The sequence below is a fragment of the Podarcis muralis genome, chromosome 17 (genome assembly GCF_964188315.1).
Source record: "Podarcis muralis chromosome 17, rPodMur119.hap1.1, whole genome shotgun sequence".
NCBI classification, from domain to species: Eukaryota; Metazoa; Chordata; class Lepidosauria; order Squamata; family Lacertidae; genus Podarcis; species Podarcis muralis.
In genome coordinates, this window is record NC_135671.1 from 34,958,060 (window position 1) to 34,981,090 (window position 23,031).

At 47.0% G+C, this 23,031-nt stretch overlaps 2 protein-coding genes and 1 pseudogene across 2 annotated transcripts; 1 reads left to right on the top strand and 2 right to left on the bottom strand.

Annotated features, from left to right (window-relative positions):
* Nucleotides 1–311: 311 nt before the first annotated feature.
* On the bottom strand, nt 312–6,268 carry C17H19orf53 (chromosome 17 C19orf53 homolog). Its single transcript, XM_028712763.2, has 3 exons — nt 6,073–6,268; nt 2,777–2,832; nt 312–1,381 (listed from the first exon to the last, which is right to left on the bottom strand). Exons 1-3 carry the CDS (start codon nt 6,173–6,175, stop codon nt 1,241–1,243), a joined length of 300 nt encoding a protein of 99 aa, XP_028568596.1. The 5' UTR covers nt 6,176–6,268; the 3' UTR covers nt 312–1,240.
* A 3,450-nt stretch (nt 6,269–9,718) lies between these two features.
* On the bottom strand, nt 9,719–20,532 carry YJU2B (YJU2 splicing factor homolog B). Its single transcript, XM_077921587.1, has 10 exons — nt 20,397–20,532; nt 18,857–18,893; nt 16,667–16,720; nt 15,761–15,843; nt 15,465–15,520; nt 14,551–14,611; nt 13,118–13,260; nt 12,854–13,026; nt 11,933–12,071; nt 9,719–10,423 (listed from the first exon to the last, which is right to left on the bottom strand). Exons 2-10 carry the CDS (start codon nt 18,857–18,859, stop codon nt 10,014–10,016), a joined length of 1,122 nt encoding a protein of 373 aa, XP_077777713.1. The 5' UTR covers nt 18,860–18,893; nt 20,397–20,532; the 3' UTR covers nt 9,719–10,013.
* On the top strand, nt 17,705–18,439 carry LOC144326002 (translation machinery-associated protein 7 pseudogene; annotated as a pseudogene).
* Nucleotides 20,533–23,031: the final 2,499 nt, after the last annotated feature.

Consider the following 23,031-nt stretch of genomic DNA (forward strand, 5'->3'; position numbering starts at 1 on the left):
GCCCTTGGGGCCGTCGTTGAGGGAGGAGGGCGGCCCCCGGGAGCTGGGAGAGCCGGGCTGCCGTGGCCGAGAGGGCTGCTCTGCCGGGCGCCGCTGAATATAACTAAAAAAATTCTTAAATTATTGGGGGGGCAGAGCCCCCCCAATAAAATTTTTGAGGGGGCTCAGGCCCCCTCAGGCCCCATGGAGTCGGCGCCTATGCCCTCGGTGTTCACTAACTTCTCGCCTCCACTCCAGGACATTTCCAAGTAAATCTTTCATCCCTGTACAACTGACAAAACTGCAAGATGAAATGCTCTGAGTTAAGAACGCACTTTTTAGATAATATATTTATTAAATGTGGTGGAGATACTATAGTAATAAACAAACATCTGCAGTAGTTACAGGAACAAGGATTTTAAAAATTACTTTAGATTTGGGATTCCTGATCTGAGAACATATACCTTGGTTTTATGTTATCTCCGTGTGGAAGAATTAGCCACTATGAGCAAGCCCCAATGGGCCTTCTGGGTTCCAAAAGTAATCAACAAAGATTATTTCAGAAGCTTTGCAAAAGGGAGGTTGAAATGGGCAGCAAAATAAAACTGTGTGGACCCTCAGAAGGCAGCAGAAAGGGGACAGATGACAGAAGGGATCCTTTTTACTCAAACCACAAAACACACGAGAGTAAATCACACTTGTTTCCAGAAACAGCTAAAAACCTCAAAGCTCAGTTGGGAATTTCTGCTTTTTCATACGGGGTAGATCAAGTCTCATGCAGACATTCAAGCCCTATAGAAAACAGTGGGTTGAGATTCATCCTAGCCTGCTGGGTCCTGCCCAACATTCACACACTGGACTCCCATGTTTGCAAAGACACCCACATGTGTAAATACCAATGTGATATAGGTGTTATACATGCCATGTCTATAGACCCACAAGAACACATGAAGTCCGTGAAAGAATGGCTTCCACTGAAGATGTTAACGAGAAGACAAGTCCAAATGTAAAACAGGGAAAATGCTGGGACCTGAACCAATATTACATACAACAGAGCTGAAAAACAAAGCCCATCTCTTCACCTAGGCACAGAACAGCCCACCCGGTTTCTCGTGTGAAGGGAAGTTTTCGCCACCAACCGAAATGCTGCTACGTTATTAATCTGTAGGCTCATCCAACACTACAAGGCGGGTGTCATGGGTACAGTCGTCCAGCTGTATGTGGCTGCTCTCCGCCACCCACTCAGGTACACAGGTCATAGCTAAGACTTGCTGGAGTGGCCTGCCTCTTTGGTGGTGTCCGCTTTGGGGGCCTTCAGCACACTCAGTTTCTTGGGTAGTTTAGCGCTGGCCTTCATCACCACTTCGTGCTCAATCTTCTTACGGATGCCCACCTCCAGGTTCTGCAGAAAAAGAAGTTTATATGACAACTAAGCAGCTATGCACCTGAAATGTCCCAATGTTATGGTGTGCCATTGAAGTTTGCTTGTGGGGGGGGGGGTATAAGGTATTTCTGGTTTTTTAGCAGGTGGCACTGTGGTCTAAACCACTGAGCCTCTTGGGCTTGCCGATCGGAAGGTCAGCAGTTCAAATATCTGTGACGGTGTGAGCTCCTGTTGCTCGGTCACTGCTCCTGCCAATAGGTACCACTCCGGAGGGAAGGTAAACGGCATTTCCGTGTGCTGCTCTGGTTCGCCAGAAGCGGCTTAGTCATGCTGGCCACATGACCCGGAAAAACTGCGGGCAAATGCCAGCTCCCTCGGCCAGTAAAGCAAGATGAGCGCCGCAACTTCAGAGTCGTTCGCGATGGGACTTAACTGTCAAGGGTCCTTTATCTTTACCTTTTTATACTACCCTTGATCAGATATGACCCCAGGCTGGTTTACAATAAAAGCAAACAATACAATCCACATGAAACAATGATCAAAAACATCCTAATGAAAAGAACAGTAGGGTGAGTTCGAACATACGTAGAAGGCCTAGGAGAATAAAAAAAAGGTTTTGGCTGGAGTCTAAAACATAAAGCTCTCCCCATGGTCACCACCAACCTCACTCATGACAGAAAGTATTGGTAGATGTTGATCAATGTGGGAATGGGCATTCCTTTAGAAACCCATGAGAGCCAAGGGCCTTAAAGTCAGTGCTTGTGCCTTTAGGCTCAGAAACAAATAATAATAATAATAATAATAATAATAATAATAATAATAATAATAATAATTTATACCCCGTCCATCTGGCTGAGTTTCCCTAGCCACTCTGGACGGCTCCCAATCGAGTATTAAAAACAATACAGCATTAAATATTAAAAACTTCCCTAAACAGGGCTGCCTTCAGATGTCTTTTAAAAATAGGATAGTTGCTTATTTCCTTGACATCTGATGGGAGGGCATTCCACAGGACGGGTGCCACTACCAAGAAGGCCCTCTACCAGAGAACCAGAGAAGTTTGTTAAGTTCAGATGAGCCATCTCAGCTAAAAGCACGGCAGCTGAATCTGTACTAGCTATAGTTTCTAAACTGTCTCCAGGGGCAACACCAAATGCAATGCATTGTAGGAGTCTAACCGAGAAGCTACTTGAGCATAGAACATGGTGGCCAGGCTACCCCTGTCCAGAAGCAGCTACACGTCGTGTCTTAGGCTAAACCGGTGGAAAAGTGCTCCGTGCCACTGAAGACAATTGATGATTTGCACGTGGGTTGAAAACATGCGCCCACATAGCACAAGCCTCAAAAGGTGGTCTCTGCCGTTGCTGCTTCCAGAGTGTCAGTTTGGCACGGAGGAGAGTGGGAGCATCTCACCTTTTTCAGTTTCTGCTGCTGGATGACCCGAGCCTTCTTGGGAGCAATTATGCGGCCTAGGAGAGGAACCCAACACAAAGGAAATAAATTCTCTTTCGCTTCCACGCTGCTACATCTCCTAGGCAGAAGCTGTGCAGGATATACAGATATGCAGAAAAGAATTTGCCTACCAAATATCATTGTTTCTTACTAGATGGGCAACCTTCTCTTGGGCTAGATTTGTATGTAACCCACTGTCACTACTCAAAATATTTAAAGTACATAATTTGTAAAATAATAATAATAATAATAATAATAATAATAATAATAATAATAATAATGCAGAAGCTGTTTCAGGAGAGTTACAAAGATCATGCACAGCTGCTGCACTGGACAGTGTGTTTGTTGCTCTACTCTGGAGACTCGCCTGGAAATTGCCACAGGCACAGAATGCTGCAGCCAGAGAGTCTGCCCATTCACACATTACAGTACACCTATACAGTGGTACCCCGCAAGACGAACGCCTCGCATGACGGAAAACCCGCTAGACGAAAGGGTTTTCCGTTTTGGAGGCGCTTCGCAAAACGAATTTCCCTATGGGCTTGCTTCGCAAGACGAAAGCCCATAGGGAAATCTCCGGGACAGCGGGGAAGCGCAGCGCGTCTTCCCCACTGTCCTCGGACCTCCTCCCGTCGCCCGGCTTCGGAACGATGCTCCGAAGCCGGGCGGCGGGGCGGGAACGCCTCCTCCCGCCGCCCGGCTTTGAAACGAAGCTCCGAAGCCGGGCGGCGGGGCGGGAACGCCTCCTCCCGCCGCCCGGCTTTGGAACGATGCTCCGAAGCCGGGCGGCGGGGCGGGAACGCCTCCTCCCGCCGCCCGGATTTGGAACGAAGCTCCGAAGCCGGGCGGCGGGGCGGGAACTCCTCCTCCCGCTGCCCGGCTTGGGAACGAAGCTCCGAAGCTGGGCGGCGGGGCGGGGACGCCTTCTCCCGCCGCCCAGCTTCGGAACGATGCTCCGAAGCCGGGCGGCGGGCGGGGACACCTTCTCCCGCCGCCTGGCTTCGGATGGCTTTCCTGAAGACTTGGGGTGGGAGGAGGGTTTTCCTTCCCACCGCCAACATTCAGAATGCTGTTCTGAATGTTGGCGGTGGGGAGGAAAAACCCTCCTCCCACGCAAGCCCCGGGAACAGAGGGAAAGCGCTGCGCGCCTTCCCCTCTGTTCCCGTACCTGTCCTGAAGGCTTGCGGTGGGGAGAAAAGCCCTTCTCCGCACCGCCAGCCTGGCAAGCGGTTTCCCTAGGAACGCATTAATTGATTTTCAATGCATTCCTATGGGAAACCGTGCTTCGCAAGACGAAAAACTCGCAAGAAGAAAAAACTTGCGGAACGAATTAATTTCGTCTTGCGAGGCACCACTGTATTGAGAGAAGGGGATGCGGGTGGCACTGTGGGTTAAACTACAGAGCCTAGGACTTGCTGATCAGAAGGTCAGCGGTTCGCATCCCCGCAATAGGGTGAGCTCCCGTTGCTCGGTCCCTGCTCCTGCCAACCTTGCAGTTCGAAAGCACGTCAAAGTGCAAGTAGATAAATAGGTACCACTCCAGCAGGAAGGTAAACGGCGTTTCCGTGCACTGCTCTGGTTCGCCAGAAGCGGCTTAGTCATGCTGGCCACATAACCCAGAAGCTGTACGCCGGCTCCCTCGGCCAATAAAGTGAGATGAGAGCCGCAACCCCAGAGTTGGCCACGACTGGACCTAATGGTGAGGGGTCCCCTTTACCCTTTATATTGAGAGAACTGCACTGACCACCAAGTAGCCACTGAGTTGAGCTCAAGGTTTTATTATTAACATACAGAGCCCTGAACAATTTGGGACCAAGGTGCCTAAACGATTCCTTTCCCCCTGCATAGGTCTTGGTTTAAATACTCAGCAGAGGCCTTGTCAATAGAGCCATGGCATGCCGAGTTCCACCTGATGGCAGGGTCTTCTCAGTGGTGGAGAATGCTCTCCTCGCTGTCATTTGTAGGGTGCTTCCAACATTTGTTAAAAACACCACCTCTTTATTGAGGCTTTCCCTGACTGTCAACTGTATTTCTTACATCTGCAGCAGTTGCTTTTTAAATAATACGATTTTAATGTATCTTGCTATGTTGTAAACTGTGTTGGGATTTTCTAAAAAAATGGCAAGCGGTTTAGAAATGCATTTAAATAAATAAATCCCCACTCAGCCTTATTTGCCCATCCAATTTATTTCATTTAAACCCCACCTTTCCTCCAGAGAGCTCCTGGTGCTCTACGTGATCTCTTTCTTTGCACACATCCTTTTACCATCACAACCTGTGCGGTGGAGAGGCAGCCCAAGGTCAGCAGGTAAATTCTCTTGGCTGTGAAAATTTGAACTTGGGTCTCCTTAGTTAAAGTCCAGCGCCCTTAACCCCCTCCTTTGGCAATCCTCACAGAACTCTAGCCCAATGGATGCCATTAATCTGATTTGAACTGATTTTATAATGAAATGATTTTAGGTTGTATCATTTTACTGTTGTTAGCCGCTGAGCCCAGCTTCGGCTGGGAAGGGCGGGATAGAAATAAAATTTTATTATTTATTATTATTATGACTGCAAACCCACTATCCAGTCAAGTCACATGGCTTTCCCCTCCGCCATCGCAAAGAATCCAGGGAACTGTAGTTCGCTAAAGTTTATTTCCATTGTAGCCCTGAGAGGCAAACCACAGTACAGTGGTACCTCGGGTTAAAAACTTAATTTCCCGGAGGTCCGTTCTTAATCTGAAACTGTTCTTAACCCGAAGCACCACTTTAGCTAATGGGGCCTCCTCCTGCTGCTGCTGCGCCGCCGCCGCACTATTTCTGTTCTCATCCTGAAGCAAAGTTCTTAACCTGAAGCACTATTTCTGGGTTAGCGGAGTCTGTAACCTACAGCGTATGTAACACGAGGTACCACTGTATTCAGGATTCTTTGCGGGAAGCGACCTGCTTTTTACGCATGGCGCGCGCGTAAAATGGGAACATGGAGGGCGCTCCGGCACCGGCTTCGTGGATCACGAATAAAGAAAATAAGGGGAGGAAAAGAAACCTCCTAATTTGGTCTTAAGTCGCTTGGATTGCCTTGGGCAAGAGAAAGCGACTAAATATTTAAAATAAAGAATAATAATGATTCCTCATCGCGTGCTTGGAGAGGAGGGGTTCTTTTTTCGCGCGCCCGGAATTCTTCCGAGCGCGCACAAAAGTCTCCGGAACCGGAGGCAAAGTTGCGAGCAAAGCCGGCGCCCGGGCGGCCTCTGTATCCGTCCTCGGCCCTACCTCCTTTGCGAGGCCCCCGGGCCGCCGCTGCCACCGCCGCCTTCGCTTTCTTCCCCGCGGAGGCCGCCTTGCGCGCCTGGAACTTGCGCTTCCCCTGAGCCATCGCTCTCGGCCGCCTTGCCTTGGCTGCCCGGCTCACTTCCGCGCGCCCTGGCAGACGGAAGGAGGGAGGACTCGAACCCAGCTGCCGGGATGCGAAAGGGCACGAGCGGCGCGCGACCCGGAAAAGGCCGGCAGGGCGCGCGCCTCCTCATGCGCAGGCAGCGAGGGGAAGGCGCCTAACGCAGGCTGCTCTTTTCATGAAAATAGGCCAGCTTTTTGGCAGGATCCTGGCTCAAGCCACAAACGATATTATTATTATTATTATTATTATTATTATTATTATTATTATTATTATTATTATTATTAAATTATTATTATTATTTCATAAAGTGAAAATCCGGAGGTTTTTCCCCACAAGCTTAGCAAATCTTGAGCTATGCTTGATCTGATCACATTGATAGTCTTTTCTTGGACTTTTAAACCCATGGGCAGCTGCACTCATTCTACGTGCCTGTTTCATAGTTTTGTTGTTATAATTGTTCTGTTTTATATACATTATAAAATGGAATAACAAAATTCGTTACCGAAAAACCATGCACGAGTTACTTCACCAACTTTAAAGAGACTGGAATTAAGCCACTAGAGGTTGGGGGAGGTTCTAATGTTGTTTTTATAGGTTTGATTCAATTTTGATGAATGCTATGCTTAATAAATTGATTTGGTCTTTTCTTCTGTTGTGCTGAACCCTAAAGTTAAGGATAGGGTAGGGGGAAAATAAATTCCACTTGATTCCATCCTGTAACTATTCCCTATCTTTAATAAATACCTTTAATGTGGTTTTTGACTCAGCCTCAAATAGCAGTCACTTTGTATTAATGGTTGATTTTGATCCAGAGCACCATGGCTCTTCAATTTTAAAGCAAAAGGTACGGTACATGTTTCTGACCTCCAAGATTAGGAATTTAAATCAGAAGAGTTTTGTGCTGACATCAGGCCATACCTCTGCTCACATTCCTATGTGTGGAAGCACATATTTTAACTTTGGGTATATTCACATTGCTACTTCCTCCTTTATGTATGAAACAACAGCCACCCTAGCCCAGAGATGGAAAGAAGACAAGAGAGGAATGGCAAACCAAGCTGAGGGACTACGCTGAAATGACAAAACTGACTGGAAAACTCAGAAACCAAGAGGACAAAAACTTCATTAAAGAATGGGGGGGGGGGGCGGATTGTAAGTTATTTAGGAGACCACTGAAAGCAGATGGAAACATTGGCAGGATTTTAATTTCACTTGTAGTTTAATAATTACCATGGATAATATGGATTGATATAATAGTTAGAATTTGGAAGAACATGCAGTTTTAAAAGTTGTGAGACTCGGAGGAATCTCTGTACAGTGATACCTCGCAAGACGAATGCCTCGCAAGACAAAAAACCCGCAAGACGAAAGGGTTTTTGGTTTTTTGAGTTGCTTCGCAAGACGAATTTCCCTATGGGCTTGCTTCGCAAGACGGAAACGTCTTGCAAGTTTGTTTCCTTTTTCTTAACACCGTTAATACAGTTGCGACTTGACTTCGAGGAGCAACTCATAGCACGCGATGTGGTAACCTTTTTTGAGGTTTTTGAAGACTTTGGTGATTTTTGAAGCTTTTCCAAAACTTTTCCGAAACCGTGCTTCGCAAGACGAAAAAACTCGCGGAACCAAAAAACTCGCGGAACGAATTAATTTTGTCTTGCGAGGCACCACTGTATATGGATTTATATTTGGATTTTTATAACTTTGTACTTGTAAAATCAATTAAAAATGATTTCACATTGCTACTTCCTCCGCATCCAGTGCACTCCCATTACTTATTTTTGAAGCCGCATTCACACGACGCTAGTAGCCACAATCCACATTGATTAGATTTCTTGACAAATACAGATGTTTGAGGTGTTTTTCTCTCAAACCAGCTTCAATTAGAAAGCTGGGTTGTGGAGTTAACAGATACCTGTAAACACGCAAGTGCAGATGACAGCATAACGAACAGGAGTTCCAGGAGGGATGCAAGGATCGGGAAACAGAAAAGGTGATGGTGCATGTTGCAAAGACATTCCCACCCCTCTTTTATGTGAATAACTCCACACAAATGCAGCTTGAAATGAAGCAGGGGGAAATCGCCTTGCTGCATTTCAAGCCAATAATGTGAACATTAAAGAACCTTTTATTGAGGGTGAAAGAGGAGAGCGCAAAATATGGCTTGAAGCTCAACATAAAAAAAACGAAGACCGTGACCACTGGTCCCATCACCTCCTGGCAAATGGAAGGGGAAGAAATGGAGGCAGTGAGAGATTTTACTTTCTTGGGCTCCATGATCACTGCAGATGGTGACAGCAGCCACGAAATTAAAAGACGCCTGCTTCTTGGGAGAAAAGCAATGACAAACCTAGACAACATCTTAAAAAGCAGAGACATCACCTTGCCAACAATGGTCCGTATAGTTAATGCTATGGTTTTCCCAGTAGTGATGTATGGAAGTGAGAGCTGGACCATAAAGAAGGCTGATCGCCAAACAATTGATGCTTTTGAATTATGGTGCTGGAGGAGACTCTTGAGAGTCCCATGGACTGCAAGAAGATCAAACCTATCCATTCTTAAGGAAATCAGCCCTGAGTGCTCACTGGAAGGACAGATCCTGAAGCTGAGGCTCCAATACTTTGGCCACCTCATGAGAAGAGAGGACTCCCTGGAAAAGACCCTGATGTTGGGAAAGATGGAGGGCACAAGGAGAAGGGGACGACAGAGGATGAGATGGTTGGATAGTGTTCTTGAAGCTACCAGCATGAGTTTGACTAAACTGCGGGAGGCAGTGGAAGACAGGAGGGCCTGGCATGCTCTGGTCCATGGGGTCACAAAGAGTTGGACACGACTAAATGACTAAACAACAACAACAATGTGAACATAACCTTTGTGGGCAGATTGGGGTTCATACAAGTGTGGACAAGGGGTTTGGATTTTGACCCATTTCACCAGGTGCCCATTTCTGGCACAGCTATGGGAGCCCATGCTCTTCCAAACAGCAAATATCTATCCCGGTTTCAAAATATGGGTCTAATGGAGTCCCCAATCTTTTTGGGCCTGGGGCATATTTGGAAAATCAGGCACCCCAAAATACCCATTTGACAGAAAAGCTGACAATGTTCAAACCCCCCCCCCCAATAACAGGAAGCAACCCCTCTGAAGAGCAAAAGAAAAGAAACCCATCATTCAAAGAAAAATGGGAGGTGTCTGGGAGTGCCACAAAGCCTACAGGTGCCACGTGTGGAATCCCAGTTTTAGAAATAGATGATTTCAAAAGGCTTTAATGCTTTATGTGTATACATACAAAGATGCCTGCTTTCAGCTTCTTTCCTTTTCACTGCAAACCCAGGTTGGTGGGTTCAGCTATGGATAGTAGAGCACGAGATTCTTAATCTCAGGGTCATGCGTTCAAACCCCAAGTTGGGCAAAAGATTCCTGCACTGAAGGGGGGTTGGACTAGATGACCCTCGCGGTCCCTTCCAATTCTATGACTCTGTGTGTGCAGCTGTCAAGACTTTGGTCAGGACAAAAGAGGCAGGGTTATAGGGAGAGCTGTGTTTATTTTGTGGCATGTGGGACAAAACAAGGAAGGGGTCATGCTTAAATAACCAGGGGCACAGGTGCAAATAGCTCAAGGAAAGGCAACAAAATGGAACTCCCATGGGCGGGCGGGCGGACACACACACACACACACACACACACACACACACACACACCTATTCAGACATTCAACTGATAGGCATAACAACTGCACAGTCTTTTGTTGGTTTGGGAGGGGGGTGACAATTTGTACATCTGATCCAGTTATGTTCTATCCAGAGCCACAAAACTCTGTTCACAGTTCAGCTTCAGGATCAGATGCAGAGTCAGAATAATCTGCAACAAGAGAGGTAGCAAAATGGGATAGAGGGCTTCCTTCAGCCTTTTGGGAACCCACTTCAGGCCCCGTGAGAGAGTCAAGGGACACTTTCTTCACTGCACTGTCCTGGTCCTGCGTGTTAACGCATGATGTGGGATCTGAAGCCTCACTCTCCTCTTCGGCTGAAGCTCGTTCCCTATCCCTGGATTTCCGACGCACAACACCCAGGTCGTTCATCGCTACGGGTGGCTTTCCAGCTGGGGATTTCCCCGAGAGTGCCAGCTTTTTCAGGGTGTCATTGGCTTTGGGGCTTGAGACCTGGGCAGATGAGAACCATGGGCGGTCAACGATCTCACTGCGTTTTTGCTTCTGTTTGTCTTCATAAGCTGGATGGAGAGAGAACAGGTTATCATTACCACTTTTGTTTTTATTTCAAATTATATTTTATTAATTTATTAATATATTATTATTATTGATATATTATTATTAATATATTATTAATATATTATAATAATATATTAATATTATTAAAATTTACAGAAGAACATGTTAAAAATGGGTGTGGAATTAGTACAAAGTAAGGCACCTCATTGCAAAAAAGCAAGCAAAAAACAAGATACAGATAACCAACTGAATTGCATGCTGCATAATAACGATGTCATGGATGCTTTAGCGGAGATTCCTGCATTTCAGGGGGTTGGACTAGATGACCCTTGGTGTTCCTTCCAACTCTACAATTCTATGATTCTATGAATAATTTGCCCTCTGAGTAAGCCAGCCTCTCCTTTGAGAAACCTGTTGACTGGGGAAAGAACAAACTGGCAAAGTCCCATTTATGTACAATAGAAAAGGGAACCCAGCAGTCAAAATTGTCTCTCTGGGACAATTTGCATCAACCTCTCAGATAATGCCACATTGCACACTGTCAAACCAACATTTCAACATCAAATCACCTGCCGTTTTCCACTGAAAAGCAATTTCCATGCAAGCTGCCGCCAACAGGAATATTATAAGGGGACTATTACATAACTGGAAATGGTACTGTGTGCACTGCAACAGGAATATCGGAAGCTCTGTTACACCAAATCAGATTACTGGTCCATCTAGCTGACGACAAGTCTTTCCCACCAACTGCAACTTGATCCTGTTTTTTAACTAAGAGATGCTGGGGGCGGGGAAACAAACCTTGGACCTCTTGCACATTGAGCATGTGCTCTATCACTGAGCTATCGATAGCTGGCACCTCAGCATCCTTTCCAATGCTACAGGGGATTTTGAAGCATAAAATAATCTGGTGCAGCTATAATGTCTTGAGACCGGTCTGTCTGACAGCCCAGTGCCTGCACCGTTATGAGTATCTTTGTATTTTGGCCCAAGTTCAGCGGTTCTCCAACCAGGATCTAGGAGTCACCGGAAAGCAGGGGAAGGATTGGTTTCTGACAACTACAGCAGTTGAGGGGAGATGGCAGGTCAGACAAAGTCTGCACATGTGAAAAACAAACGTAAATTATACAATGAACATGACATCACTATCTCTTGTTTTAGTACATTAATGAATACTGTAGCCTAGCAACCTAGCTTGATTGTGAGGGTTTGCCAGTCGTTTCTTTTGAAACCTTAGTGAAAGAATCCATCAGGAAAGGAGTCAGATGGTTTGTGCGGCAAGACCTGGAGCTCTAAGGGCTTTGGGGGCGAAGGGGTGTGCAAGGACACGAGTGGGGCAGCAATGTGAGCCTTCTCCTTGAATCCCGGTTTCAACAGGAGGCCATCTGTTCTGTGCTGCCAACAACAGTGTTGGGCCTTTGCACAGCACACTTCAGGCTGGAGAAGCCCTACCCTTCCTCCTTGAATCTTCCAGCCCTCCAAAAAAATTCAACCACTCAGGCTTCACGTACAACCAAGGTTCTGGTACTTGAGCAGTGCCGCCAGGTGGCGGTCTTCGTCAGACTCTCTCACAAGCGGGATGCTCAGGCTGGCTTTTGACTGCAGGGCGAGATCTTTCTTCTCCTCCTCTTGCAGGACTTTCTTTTCTTCCTATGGGGTAGGAAAGGGAGAAGCAGAGACAAAAAAAGAGAAATCCACATCAGAAAGGAGGTTGGGGAGGAAAAAAACTAAAACACAGGCCAAGGACTAGCAAGACAGGAATAAACATTTTTAAATCCACTGCATCCAGTTGTCTTGGAGGAGCTTAGTTAATAAATAAAATAAAAATAGGGATACAAACTTGAATCCAGTCATATAAATATCCTCCAGCCTGGTTGTCAGTAATCAATAAAAAAATAACTCCAGGATACCAGACAAGGAAGCTTTATGGAAGTTCATTCTACAATACAAATTGCATTTCTCCATTGAATAATTCTTGTTCTGTCTATGCTTATTGGATTTGGTATCACTTACATTAAAAATAATTTAAAAAAGAAACCCGAATATCCATAAAGATAGCACACTAAAATGCAAATGACTAAGATAAGCATGCAAGTATGCAAGCTATTAAACTTTTTTACAGATCAATTCTATACATGTCTACTCAGAAGTAAGTCCCACCCAGTTCAATGGAGCTTACTCCTGAGTAAGTGGGTGTTGCATCACAGGTTGAATCCATTCATCTTTTCGTGGTACTTTTTATTATGAAACAATATGCACTTTGATTAGTTGAAAGGCACGTGGTTAAACTTCTAAGAGTGGCTGACAGTCTTAAGTAAATATATTACTAGGAACACAGTTGAAATCTCACCCTGCCTTCATTTGTTCAGGGCCATGGAGAAATTTGTTCTAGGGCCACGAAGAGGAACCCTCCCACCTCAACATCTGCTTACCCTGAATTTCCGGCGAAGGCGACTGTTGAGTGCAAAGTCATCTTTCCAGGCGCTCTGAGCCTCTTGGATGTTCTGCAGGGTGGGGAGGGCTCGCTGTAGCTTGCTCTGATCCTTTGAGCCATGCTCCAACCGATACATGGCATCGGTCTCCAGCTTCTGCTTCTCCTCGTGGGCTGAGAGGCAGATACAAACATTAGGCCTGGCCAGGCTGGACGAATCCTCAAGCACCCCAACAGCAGGATGGGCATAGCTCCCTAGGCTCACCTGTGGCCACTATCTGCTCATTCGCTTCCACATCCCAGCGCTCTTCCTTGCGCCGGGCACCGCTGACGATGACATAATCACAGTTGGCTGGGTCCGTCTGCATCTCAATGTGGTTGGGGCAAAGGTGACATTTCATACGGAACCTACAAGGCAAGTTCAGCAAGATGGGATGGTAAGGGGGATACCAGATGTTGTGGCCATGAATGGAAGACGTTCAGAAAAAAGGCCTCTTATTGTCACACAGAACCCTGTACTGACCTTCCACCTTTTCTCCTACAATCTTTGTGTCCCTGTAGGGGGACATGTTCTGTATGGTGGTTGGTCCCTGCAACACCTGAGGCAACTCTGCTTTCTGGTTCTGAAGGTTTTAGAGGATGAAAAGCATGCCTCTTTCCAAATCCCAATGGCTGCTGAGCAGAGCTAAGCTGCTGATTCTATTTTGTCTGATTATGATTATTAAATTTATTTTTATTGTTTGTGGGTTTTTGGGAAGCCACGGTACAGTTAAGGAAGTCTCTTGCTGTGGTTGTGTTTATTTTTTTCATGGCTACAGGCAGGAAGCAGAAGACGACTGAGCAGGGCACCCAGCTAAACGGATCGTGCCACAGAGCTTCTGGTCTTGCCCCATGGCTAGCAGACTTGGACCAATCAGAATGGGTGCAGAGGAGGGGAACAAGGACGAACAGCATTATGGGAAAGAAGTCCACATGAAGAAAGGTTGATGCAGCTAATTACACACTGGTAGTGGACTCTGCCTCACTTGGATGTTTTCTAACAAGACAACCACTCTAGATTTCCTCCACCAACAGGGGTTGGACCTACAGTGGTACCTCGTAAGACGAATGCCGTGCAAGACAATAAACTCGCTAGACGAAAGGGTTTTTTGTTTTTTGAGCTGCTTCGCAAGACGATTTTCCCTATGGGCTTGCTTCGCAAGACGGAAACGTCTTGCAAGTTTGTTTCCTTTTTCTTAACACCGTTAATACAGTTGCGACTTGACTTCGAGGAGCAACTCATAGCACGCGGTGTGGTAGCCTTTTTTGAGGTTTTTAAAGACTTTGGTGATTTTTGAAGCTTTTCCAAAACTTTTCCGACACCGTGCTTCGCAAGACGAAAAATATCGCAAGATGACAAAACTCACGGAACGAATTAATTTCGTCTTGCGAGGCACCACTGTACAGGAAAGGCCCCTCCACTCTACGATTCACAAGCAAGCATGTGGACTTACACAAATCAGACAGTTCGCACAGCATGCTGTTTTTCTTGATCTTCCACTGGAAGTGGAGGTGGGGAACATGGGCACAGATTACCTAAACACCAGCCAGTTGCCTCTTCCCTTTGCCAGACCTGAACATCCACTTGATGCGCACACTGCCCAACTCGTCCTGGCCAAGAGCACCAGTAAAGACAACAAGAGCCCTCACAGCACCCACCTGTAGATGGGGGTTGTGTAGTAGTTGCCAACCTTCTTCTTCTCAGCATTGTAGCGAACACCTGCAGTCAGCAGAGGGAAGAGTAGAATTTGTACATTCCTGCCTCCGATTTCCTGATCACTCAACCCCACCCTGGAATCTTATCATTACCAACAATGACTGATTTATTCATTTTAAACATTTATGCCACACCCTTTGAAAAACCTTTAACTTAATTACCAAAATGGCAGGACAATAAAAGTGTCCCAGATGTTTTGACTTCCAGAATCCCTAACCCCCGTTTTATTTACTAGACTAGGAGCTGAGAGCTTGTGGCACTCCAAATGTCCAACTCTCATCATAATTGACCATCGGCCATGCTGGCTGAGGCTGATGGCAGTCTAGTCATAGTCTAACGACACATAGGTCACAGGTTCTCCATCCCTGATCTATGTGTAAGCTGTAGAGGCATATAATCAGAATGCAGCTTCTGTTACAGCTTCCAGGACTTTTAACTCCTTCTTTTATCTATTAGACCCATCACTCCCATCTTCTCAGTGGTGAGAACAGACCTCAAGAGATATAAAATCCCATTTCTCTTATTCTAACTAGCAACAGTTGACCTTATGACTCCTACTGGCCTCCTGGTGTGCAACCCTTCCTTCTCAGTTTTCTTCCTGACCTACCCTGAAGCATTAGTCCCCAAGAGGTGAGAAGTACTCAGTCACACCTAGCAGCAAAAAAACAAGACAAAACAGGAGGCTTTCAGAAATACCAAATGGAGATCCAACAAACAAGGTTCCTCTTTGCTGTACATAGCTCCTGCCGCAAAATTCCACTACCTTCAAACAAGCCCCTCTCACCACATTCAAGCTCCTATTAGCTGTCTATGTATCTAAGGGATGGCCTCAACACCAGCCACCTTCCACACTTACCCATGCCAATGTGGTTCTGGCAGCCGTCACACCAGATATTATAAGGCATCTCAAACCTAGGAAAGAACAGCCAAGGGACATTCACTATAGGCAGCAGAGGCATCCGACTGCTTCAGCTAGCAGGAAAGCAAGCCCTGTTTGATGTCCACATGCAACTTGGCTAGCATAGAGCTGGTCCTCCCCTAATGTGCAGGCCCCAGACCGTTTCCTATGCCCCCCTACAAAGAGCACCACGTAATAAGGACTCAACTCCAAGGTGCCCTGGCATGCTAAGGATTGCATCTAAGTGTCCTTACCTGATGATGAGGATACCCTGGGAGAGTTTACGGGCTCTTTCCCGTAGCGGATGGCTGTTGCGGTATTTATTAAGGGAGCCATGCTGCAAAAAATGAGAAGAGAAGATGCTCAACTTGTTATATACAAAGTCCAGTGTCTGTCATGACTCTACGGCCTTCGTCTGATGACAATTTATGTACCCCTATGACACTGTCCATTCTAGGAAAAACCAGGATTTTTTAGACTGACCTGCACTTAGGCAGAAATAACCAGATGCACAAATATAAGATGTGAAAAGGATATAGGGGTCTTAGCAGACCACAAGCTTAACACGAGTCAACAGAGTGATGCAGCAGCAAAATAAAAAATAAAAAATGGGCCTGTTCTAGGATTAATTATCACTTTCGTATGGTCTTTGATCACATTTTATTTTTATCCTTTGTTCCATTTGTCAACATAAAAATAATTCTGCAGAAATCTAATTGCTTTTTTAGAAATACATTCTTCATTTTACACTGAACGTATAACTACCATCTCAATGCTTATTTATGAAGCAGGCAAGAGCAGTAAATTACATTGGGTTGTATCATATAGACCTGGTGTGGGGAACAGGATCGCCAGTGAGGCCAGATCTCCCGAACATGTGAGATCCTTAACCACTCTCACATGCGGACAAGACCACTCAATGGAGGCAGGTCCACTCAGTGAAGACAGCACCCAGAAAACCTGGCTTGCAGACTTGTGCCTGTTTCAGCTCAGTAAAAACCTTCCAGGCAATTCAAAAACTGATTCCTTGCTATAACCACTAGGTACACAAACCCCCTCCCCATGAAACTTATCTTGCAATTCAGAAAACAAAAATGCACACAGTCAGCACACAACCTGAAACCCTGAACTTCCCTTGGAACCCTCAATTGCTCTCTTACCTTGGCTGGATCAAAATCAGGTGGGTAATACTTATTGACTCCTTTTCTTTCCCCCTAAAAGTAACCAAAGACAGCATTAGAATCCTGTTGCTCAACAACACCTCAATCAATTAAATGTGTATGAAAACTCTGCAAATACAAGGAGGGTTTTTTTTTGCAGCGGCAGGAGTCGGGGATGCAGGTGTTTTGAAGTGGACCCTGTATACTAGTTTTGCCTGCTTGCTTGCTTCTAGCCCAGAGCACAGGTCCCCTTCTGCTCAGCTCAAAGGGTCACTTATGGGAAGGTGGACATCAGGTAAGAGTCATATGTCAGGGAACTGCCATCGGAGTAACCGGTGGCGGAAGGGCTCACGCAGGCTGGGAGAGACTCAGCAGCTGAAGAAGGAACCAGCAGGGGGAGAGGTGGGTCTCTGGTGGAGGGGCTCACGCAGGCTGGGAGAGACTCAGCAGCTGAAGCAGGAACCAGCAAGGGGAGAGGTGGATCTCTGAGGGAAAGCGAGCAGGAGGGAGGGCTCAGGGACACGTCCAGCGAGAACAGTGGGGAGGTATCTGAAGCTCCCATAGGGAGACCCACTCTTCGACGGAAACTGTCACGCCGTGAGTCCAGAAGACGTGTTTCCGTTAAGGAGCTTTTATGCTGGAAACGATTCCGAAAGCAACCACTGTCGGAATCTGCAAGTGACTAGAGCAGCCATGTCTGAGGGGCTCTGTCACAGACAGAAGTTTGTGGGCTTGAACAAACTCTGAGGGACTACGATTTTACGCACAAGCAGCTCATCATCCCATCACATCATAGCATGGCCAAAGTTCCAATAAGCAAAGCAGTTGGCTCATTTCTTCCCAACATTGCAGAAGAACACAAAGAGAACCCTCTCCTTTGTCGGACTCAAAGTCTCTTTGGACCAGCACCCTGCTGACCAACCAGATGACTATGGGGATGCATGGGGTTCCGCAAGTTGTGCATGAAGGTTAACAGATTTACCACATTGTCTTCCTGCCCCCCGGCAACTGGAATACAGAGTTGTCCCATCTACTAACATGGAGGTTCCATTTAGCTATCATAATAGCTAAGCCACCCGTTCAGCAAACCCCACCACCACCACTGCCCCATTTCAATGGCCTTATCCAAGCAGTCACGTTGTTCAAGCAACAGCTGTTGGTTCAGGCCAGTTCTCACTTGATGACAGTCCACACATAGGCACCTTGGGAATGTCAGGAGCCATCTAAGCCAGGCCAACACCAACTGTTCCATCAGCATGCCTGCAGGAGGTGTGTTTGTGTGTGTAGGCATACACAGGGGTGCCATTGTGTTCAAATACTCAATCTAACAGCAGCTCCATAGAAACGCAGCCTTATGCAGTCCCAAGGTGCTAGCAGGGAGGTTGCAGCCAAATGTGAACCAGCCCCCACTGGTAATTATTGCATTTAAACTTCTGTTTTGTTGACCAAAAGACCAGTGTATGGAGAGCAACCACAGGACATAAGCTTCAAGTTACCCTTGCAGGTTAAGGACCAGTTCACATTTAACAGGAGCACCTGTGGGGTCGGGGAGAAGCAAGCAAGGCAACAGCATCATGTCAGAATAGGACGGTGGCAAGAAGAAAGGAACCCTTGAAACAGCCCAAGAAGCAAGTAAAGGAAATGGATGAGGGAGACAAAGAGTTCAAGCAAAAACAGAAGTAGGAGCAAAACAAACTCGTTGAGCTGAAGGCAAAAGCAGCTGGCAAAGGCCCACTTACTGGAGGTGGGATTAAGAAATCTGGTAAGAAGTAGCAGATTGATGAGACTACAGGGCAAGAAAAGCATTCACTCTCATTGGCAGGAGGATGGATTTCCAGGCTGATGTTGTGGGAAACATTAATGTGAGCACCTTTGTATATTTTGTTCAAACAAAATAATTGGCCTTTTTTGGGGGTTAAAAACCAAACAAACAAACAAACAAACACAGCAGCATCCGTCCCAGGAGCACACATGGCCACAGATAAGTTTGTAGTCAGGTCAGCCTCCTCCAGAAGCGTGTTTGTGTGAGCTGGTGTCTCTATGGGAGGCTAGATACATGCTGCTGAAAAACACACAACTCCAGCATCTCATGAAAGTGTTGTGCTTACCCTATTGAAGTTCAAGCACTGTGTTTGGGGGGGGGGGGGAAACAACCTTGTGGATGTGCTACAAAGCACCCCATGTACTCACCATGATGAAAGAAGTCTAGCTGAACAGCTGGAATGGCCTAAGAGAAGAGCAGGAGAAAGTTATTCCTAGGATATTCCCAGAGAGGAGAAGCACAAGCAGCACCACTCTTTGGAGTGTCCAAAGCAGCAGCCACCTACTCTCAAGCTCCAGAACCTGCTTTTGATGCTAGAACTTCTGCCATATAATGTGCAGAAATAACAGAGTCACAGCCTCTGAAAGCAGGGCTAGAGAAACCTGGCTTCTGTCAAAGGGCACATTTCTCCTGGGTACTATCAGGGGCGCATGCCAGCGTGAGGGGGCAGATCCCAAAGTGGGCAGGGGACCCTCTTTGTTCTCTCTAACACCCCATTTCCTCCATGCCCAGTAGTAACAGTGTGCCTCTGAGTGTGTGCAAAGTGCCTTTCTCTGCTAAGCACTTCTAAGCCATATTCTTCTTGCCAAGGCTGATTGCTTCTTCAGAAATAAACCACTGGCTATAAAGTAGGCTATATGTGGGCACACACCATCAAAGAGTCCTGTCATGGCATTACAAAACGCCTCTCTCTCTTTTTCTTAAGAAAGGGCTTATAAATAATTCTTAACCACGGACTGTTGCCGCCTGGGCCTGGCAACATGCTGAAACACTTAAATACATTTTGAGCGGGCATATTATGCTGCTTCGAGGGTTGCCGGGATGCCTCTTTCTCCTTCTTTTTCTAAACCATCAAGCCGTATATAAAACGTTAGGAAATAAACCCACGCAGACATGCACAGAGATACAGGTCTTGAGGCGACCACAAAAGGGTGCCCCCTTCCCTGCCAGGGAAGAAGGGGCAAGGGAAGATCTCTATGGGGAAAACAACGGGGAATAAAGATCTCCATCGGAGATCTGCTGCCTTTGGGGATCCTGCCGCCTGGTCACCTCACCTTGCCTCAGGGGTGGGCCGGCTCTGTCAGGACCTCCCTTTAAGGGGGGAACTGCCAACTGGTGAGGGGGGTCCCCCACTTTCACCCACACACCTCTTTCTGTGCCAGGTATGCTTTTAATCTGGTCTTATCTACAAGCCGCCTCGAGTCCCAGCCAGAAAAAAGGCGTGGAATAATAATAATAATAATAATAATAATAATAATAATAATAATAATAATAATGGTATCTTCCGCCCCGTGCCCGGCCCTTCTCCGGCGCTCCCTGAGGCTCTAGGGCGCCGGGGGAAGCGGGCGGCCGAGCCCCCCACCGACCTCACCGCCGCTCCGGCTTCCTTCTCCCGCCGCCTGCTCCGCCTCCTCCGGGCTGCCTCATCAGCGGGCGCCCGGCGCCGGATCCTGCCCTCTTTCCCGGGGAGGAGCCTGCCTGCCTGCCTGGCCGACTGCCTGTCCCCTCCCCAAGTACCGGAGGCTGAGGGCGAGAGGCCGGCCTGGGGACGAAGGGGGCTCTCCTTCCGAGCGGGCCGCGGGCCGCTCTCCTGCGCTAGCTTCGGCCTCCTCCTCCGCCGCCGAAGCCGCCCGCCTTGGAACTGTCCGCGTTGGGAAATGCAAAATCCGTTTCCCCTCCAGTTCTTACTTGGGAATGGAGTCCAGGAAGCTCTTCTCTCTCGGGCCGCCGGGAGAGATTTGAGGCGAGCCGAGGGGCTTGTATGAGGTGCTGCCAGCTTCTCCGGCTGCCAGCACTGAGACAAAAGACACTCCTCTTCGTGCTGCAGATTTCGCTGCAAATGCACCTTTTCTTCTGCCTTTTCCTGGTTTTTTTTTTTTGGGGGGGGGGTTGTTGCTTGCTACACTTCTCTGCAAAACAGACATTCTGCAGACCACTAGGTTTCATAGGTAGTGCTCACAAACAGCATTTTGTGGTTATAGTATCTGAAGGAGTGCAGAAGCCAAGAAACTTTCTCGTGGGATTATCTATTTTCTATAGACCAGCCTGGAAACTAGTGCCTCTGCTTGAATCCAAGGATATTGGTTCTCTCGTCTCCAAAATAAAAAATGCTGTTTTTAAATCAGAGTTCCTCAAGTGCCAGAATTGGTCCTCCTGACTCCAGCTTCTGGCTCAGCTCCAGACATGCTCAGAATTATCAGAGTGGCTTGGCAGCCGATCCTTCTTCCCAGGGAATTCTGGGAATTGTAGCTCTAGGTTTCCTAACAGCTCTCAGCACCCTGAACAAACTACAGTTGACAGGTTGCTTTGGGAGAAGCCATGCCTGTTCAAAGTGGTGTGTGTTACTGCTTTACATATTTTGGGCAGGTGGGACCTCACTTTAATTTGTGCTATTAATTCAAAACATTTTTATCCCAAATGTCCCTCTGCAGCAAAAAAGAAGCTGGAGTGAAGCTGGAGTATGGCTTGCACTTTGCCCTATACTGTTTGGCTCTAGGAAACACAAAATGAGGATATTAGGTCATGGCCTTCTCTAGGGGATGTGTTGTAAGAGTACATCAAACCAGTCTGACGGCTCCAGTGACAATTATGTGCAAGACTGCTGATGGCAGTGGTGTGTGAACATGTTATGAGAAACTTGACAGGAGAGATTAGCAGTACTGGGAAAGCCTTCTGCATTGTTAGAGGATCCTGAGTTGCTCAACTCTCTTCTCTCAGGAACAATCTGCTTTCGTAACTCGAGACGCAATAGGTCTTGAGTTGCAGCTAAACAGATTTAAGTCACAAATGTAGGCGTGAGCTAACTGAGGGAGCTTGTTTGAATAAGTTGAATCTGCATTCCAAGTAGAACTGTAGATGTGGCATTGGAACAAATGGGGTGTTCCCTTCCCAAATGCAAAGTGCAAGTGTAGGGCTCCCAGTTCAGTTTGGAACTTCAGCTAGGGAAGGGAAATAAAGGGATTAAATCTCCCATAACTCCCATATCAGGGTCCTCATCTGGATTGGGTCCTCCCACCCACTGCTGCAACTGCAGTTTCCCTGCTGGCTTTGGTCTGTGGAGAACAAAAAGTGCCTTCCTGCACAGTCCATGTGGGAACTAAGGAACAAGGTGGAGCCAAGGAGAACCGATCCTGCAGTCCGGATGGGAATCCTCGGAGGACTGCACCCAGCCTATGGATTGCTGTTCCGTCTTCCCCACTCTCCACACACACGCACCATAGATCAGGCTTCCTCAACCTCGGCCCTCCAGATGTTTTTGGCCTACAACTCCCATGATGACTAGCTAGCAGGTCCAGTGGTCAAGGATGATGGGAATTGTAGTCCCAAAACATATAGAGGGCTGAGGTTGAGGAAGCCTGCCAAAGGACCATCTTCTCTCACATGTTCCTGTCCATGCAACACAAGTCTACATCCAAGGTCCCACTCTGGGTGGCTGTAGGAATGGCATTTTCCTTCTGTTACGGTCTGCCCTTTACAGGGGAGCCCCCACCAGGCCCATCACTGTGTGTATTCTAACACCTCAGCTTTTCAGGCCTTTGAGGATGGCTGGTATTTTTTTCACTGCGCTGCCGGGCAGGTCCCTTTTATATTGTGTAAATTCCTGCTGAATTATTGCTATAGGATGCAAGCAAAAGCAGACCTTCATATCATCCCAAAGCCTTGTGGTCCCAAAGCATATAAGGCTTTAAAGGCTAAAACTACCACCTTAACAGCCTGGGAACAGCTACGTTTGTTCAACAAAGTAAATACAAGCACATCCTCACCTGTTCACTACAAGACACAAGCAAAGGTTTAAAAAACTAAAACAAATACGTCCTTTCTTTTCCACTTTGAATTGTGGTAAGATTTCAGGCAAGTTAATAAAAGTCCAGGTTACATCCGTTTCAGCCGTCCCCAACCTGCTAACAACCTGATGGGTGCTGCTGTCCTTTATTGTAGCAGCAGTAACTGAAGATCAGTAGTAGCTGCCTATTTAAACCTTTGCCCCTGAAGAGCATGATTTGCGTTGGCAGATCTTCAGGGCTGGTTTCAGATTTTGCAAGCAGCAAAGAGTATGTGGGAAAGCTTGTGTCATAAGTCCAAGAAAAGAAAACTATTGGCGCTGGGAGCAGGCCAGCCCACTCAAGAGGAACGAGAGGAAAGGCTGAAGATCCAAGCATGTTGGGTCTGAAAGAGGTGGTAGAGGAAGGGTCAGGCATCCAAAAGGGTGTTCAGTGTTGACTGAGAGGCAAGTTCAAGTGACAGCCCACCAGGCTTCCTTGCATCTTAAGAAATGCTCTCTCTAGTGCTTTCTGGTTGAACTTAGTACCTCAGTCTCTCAGCA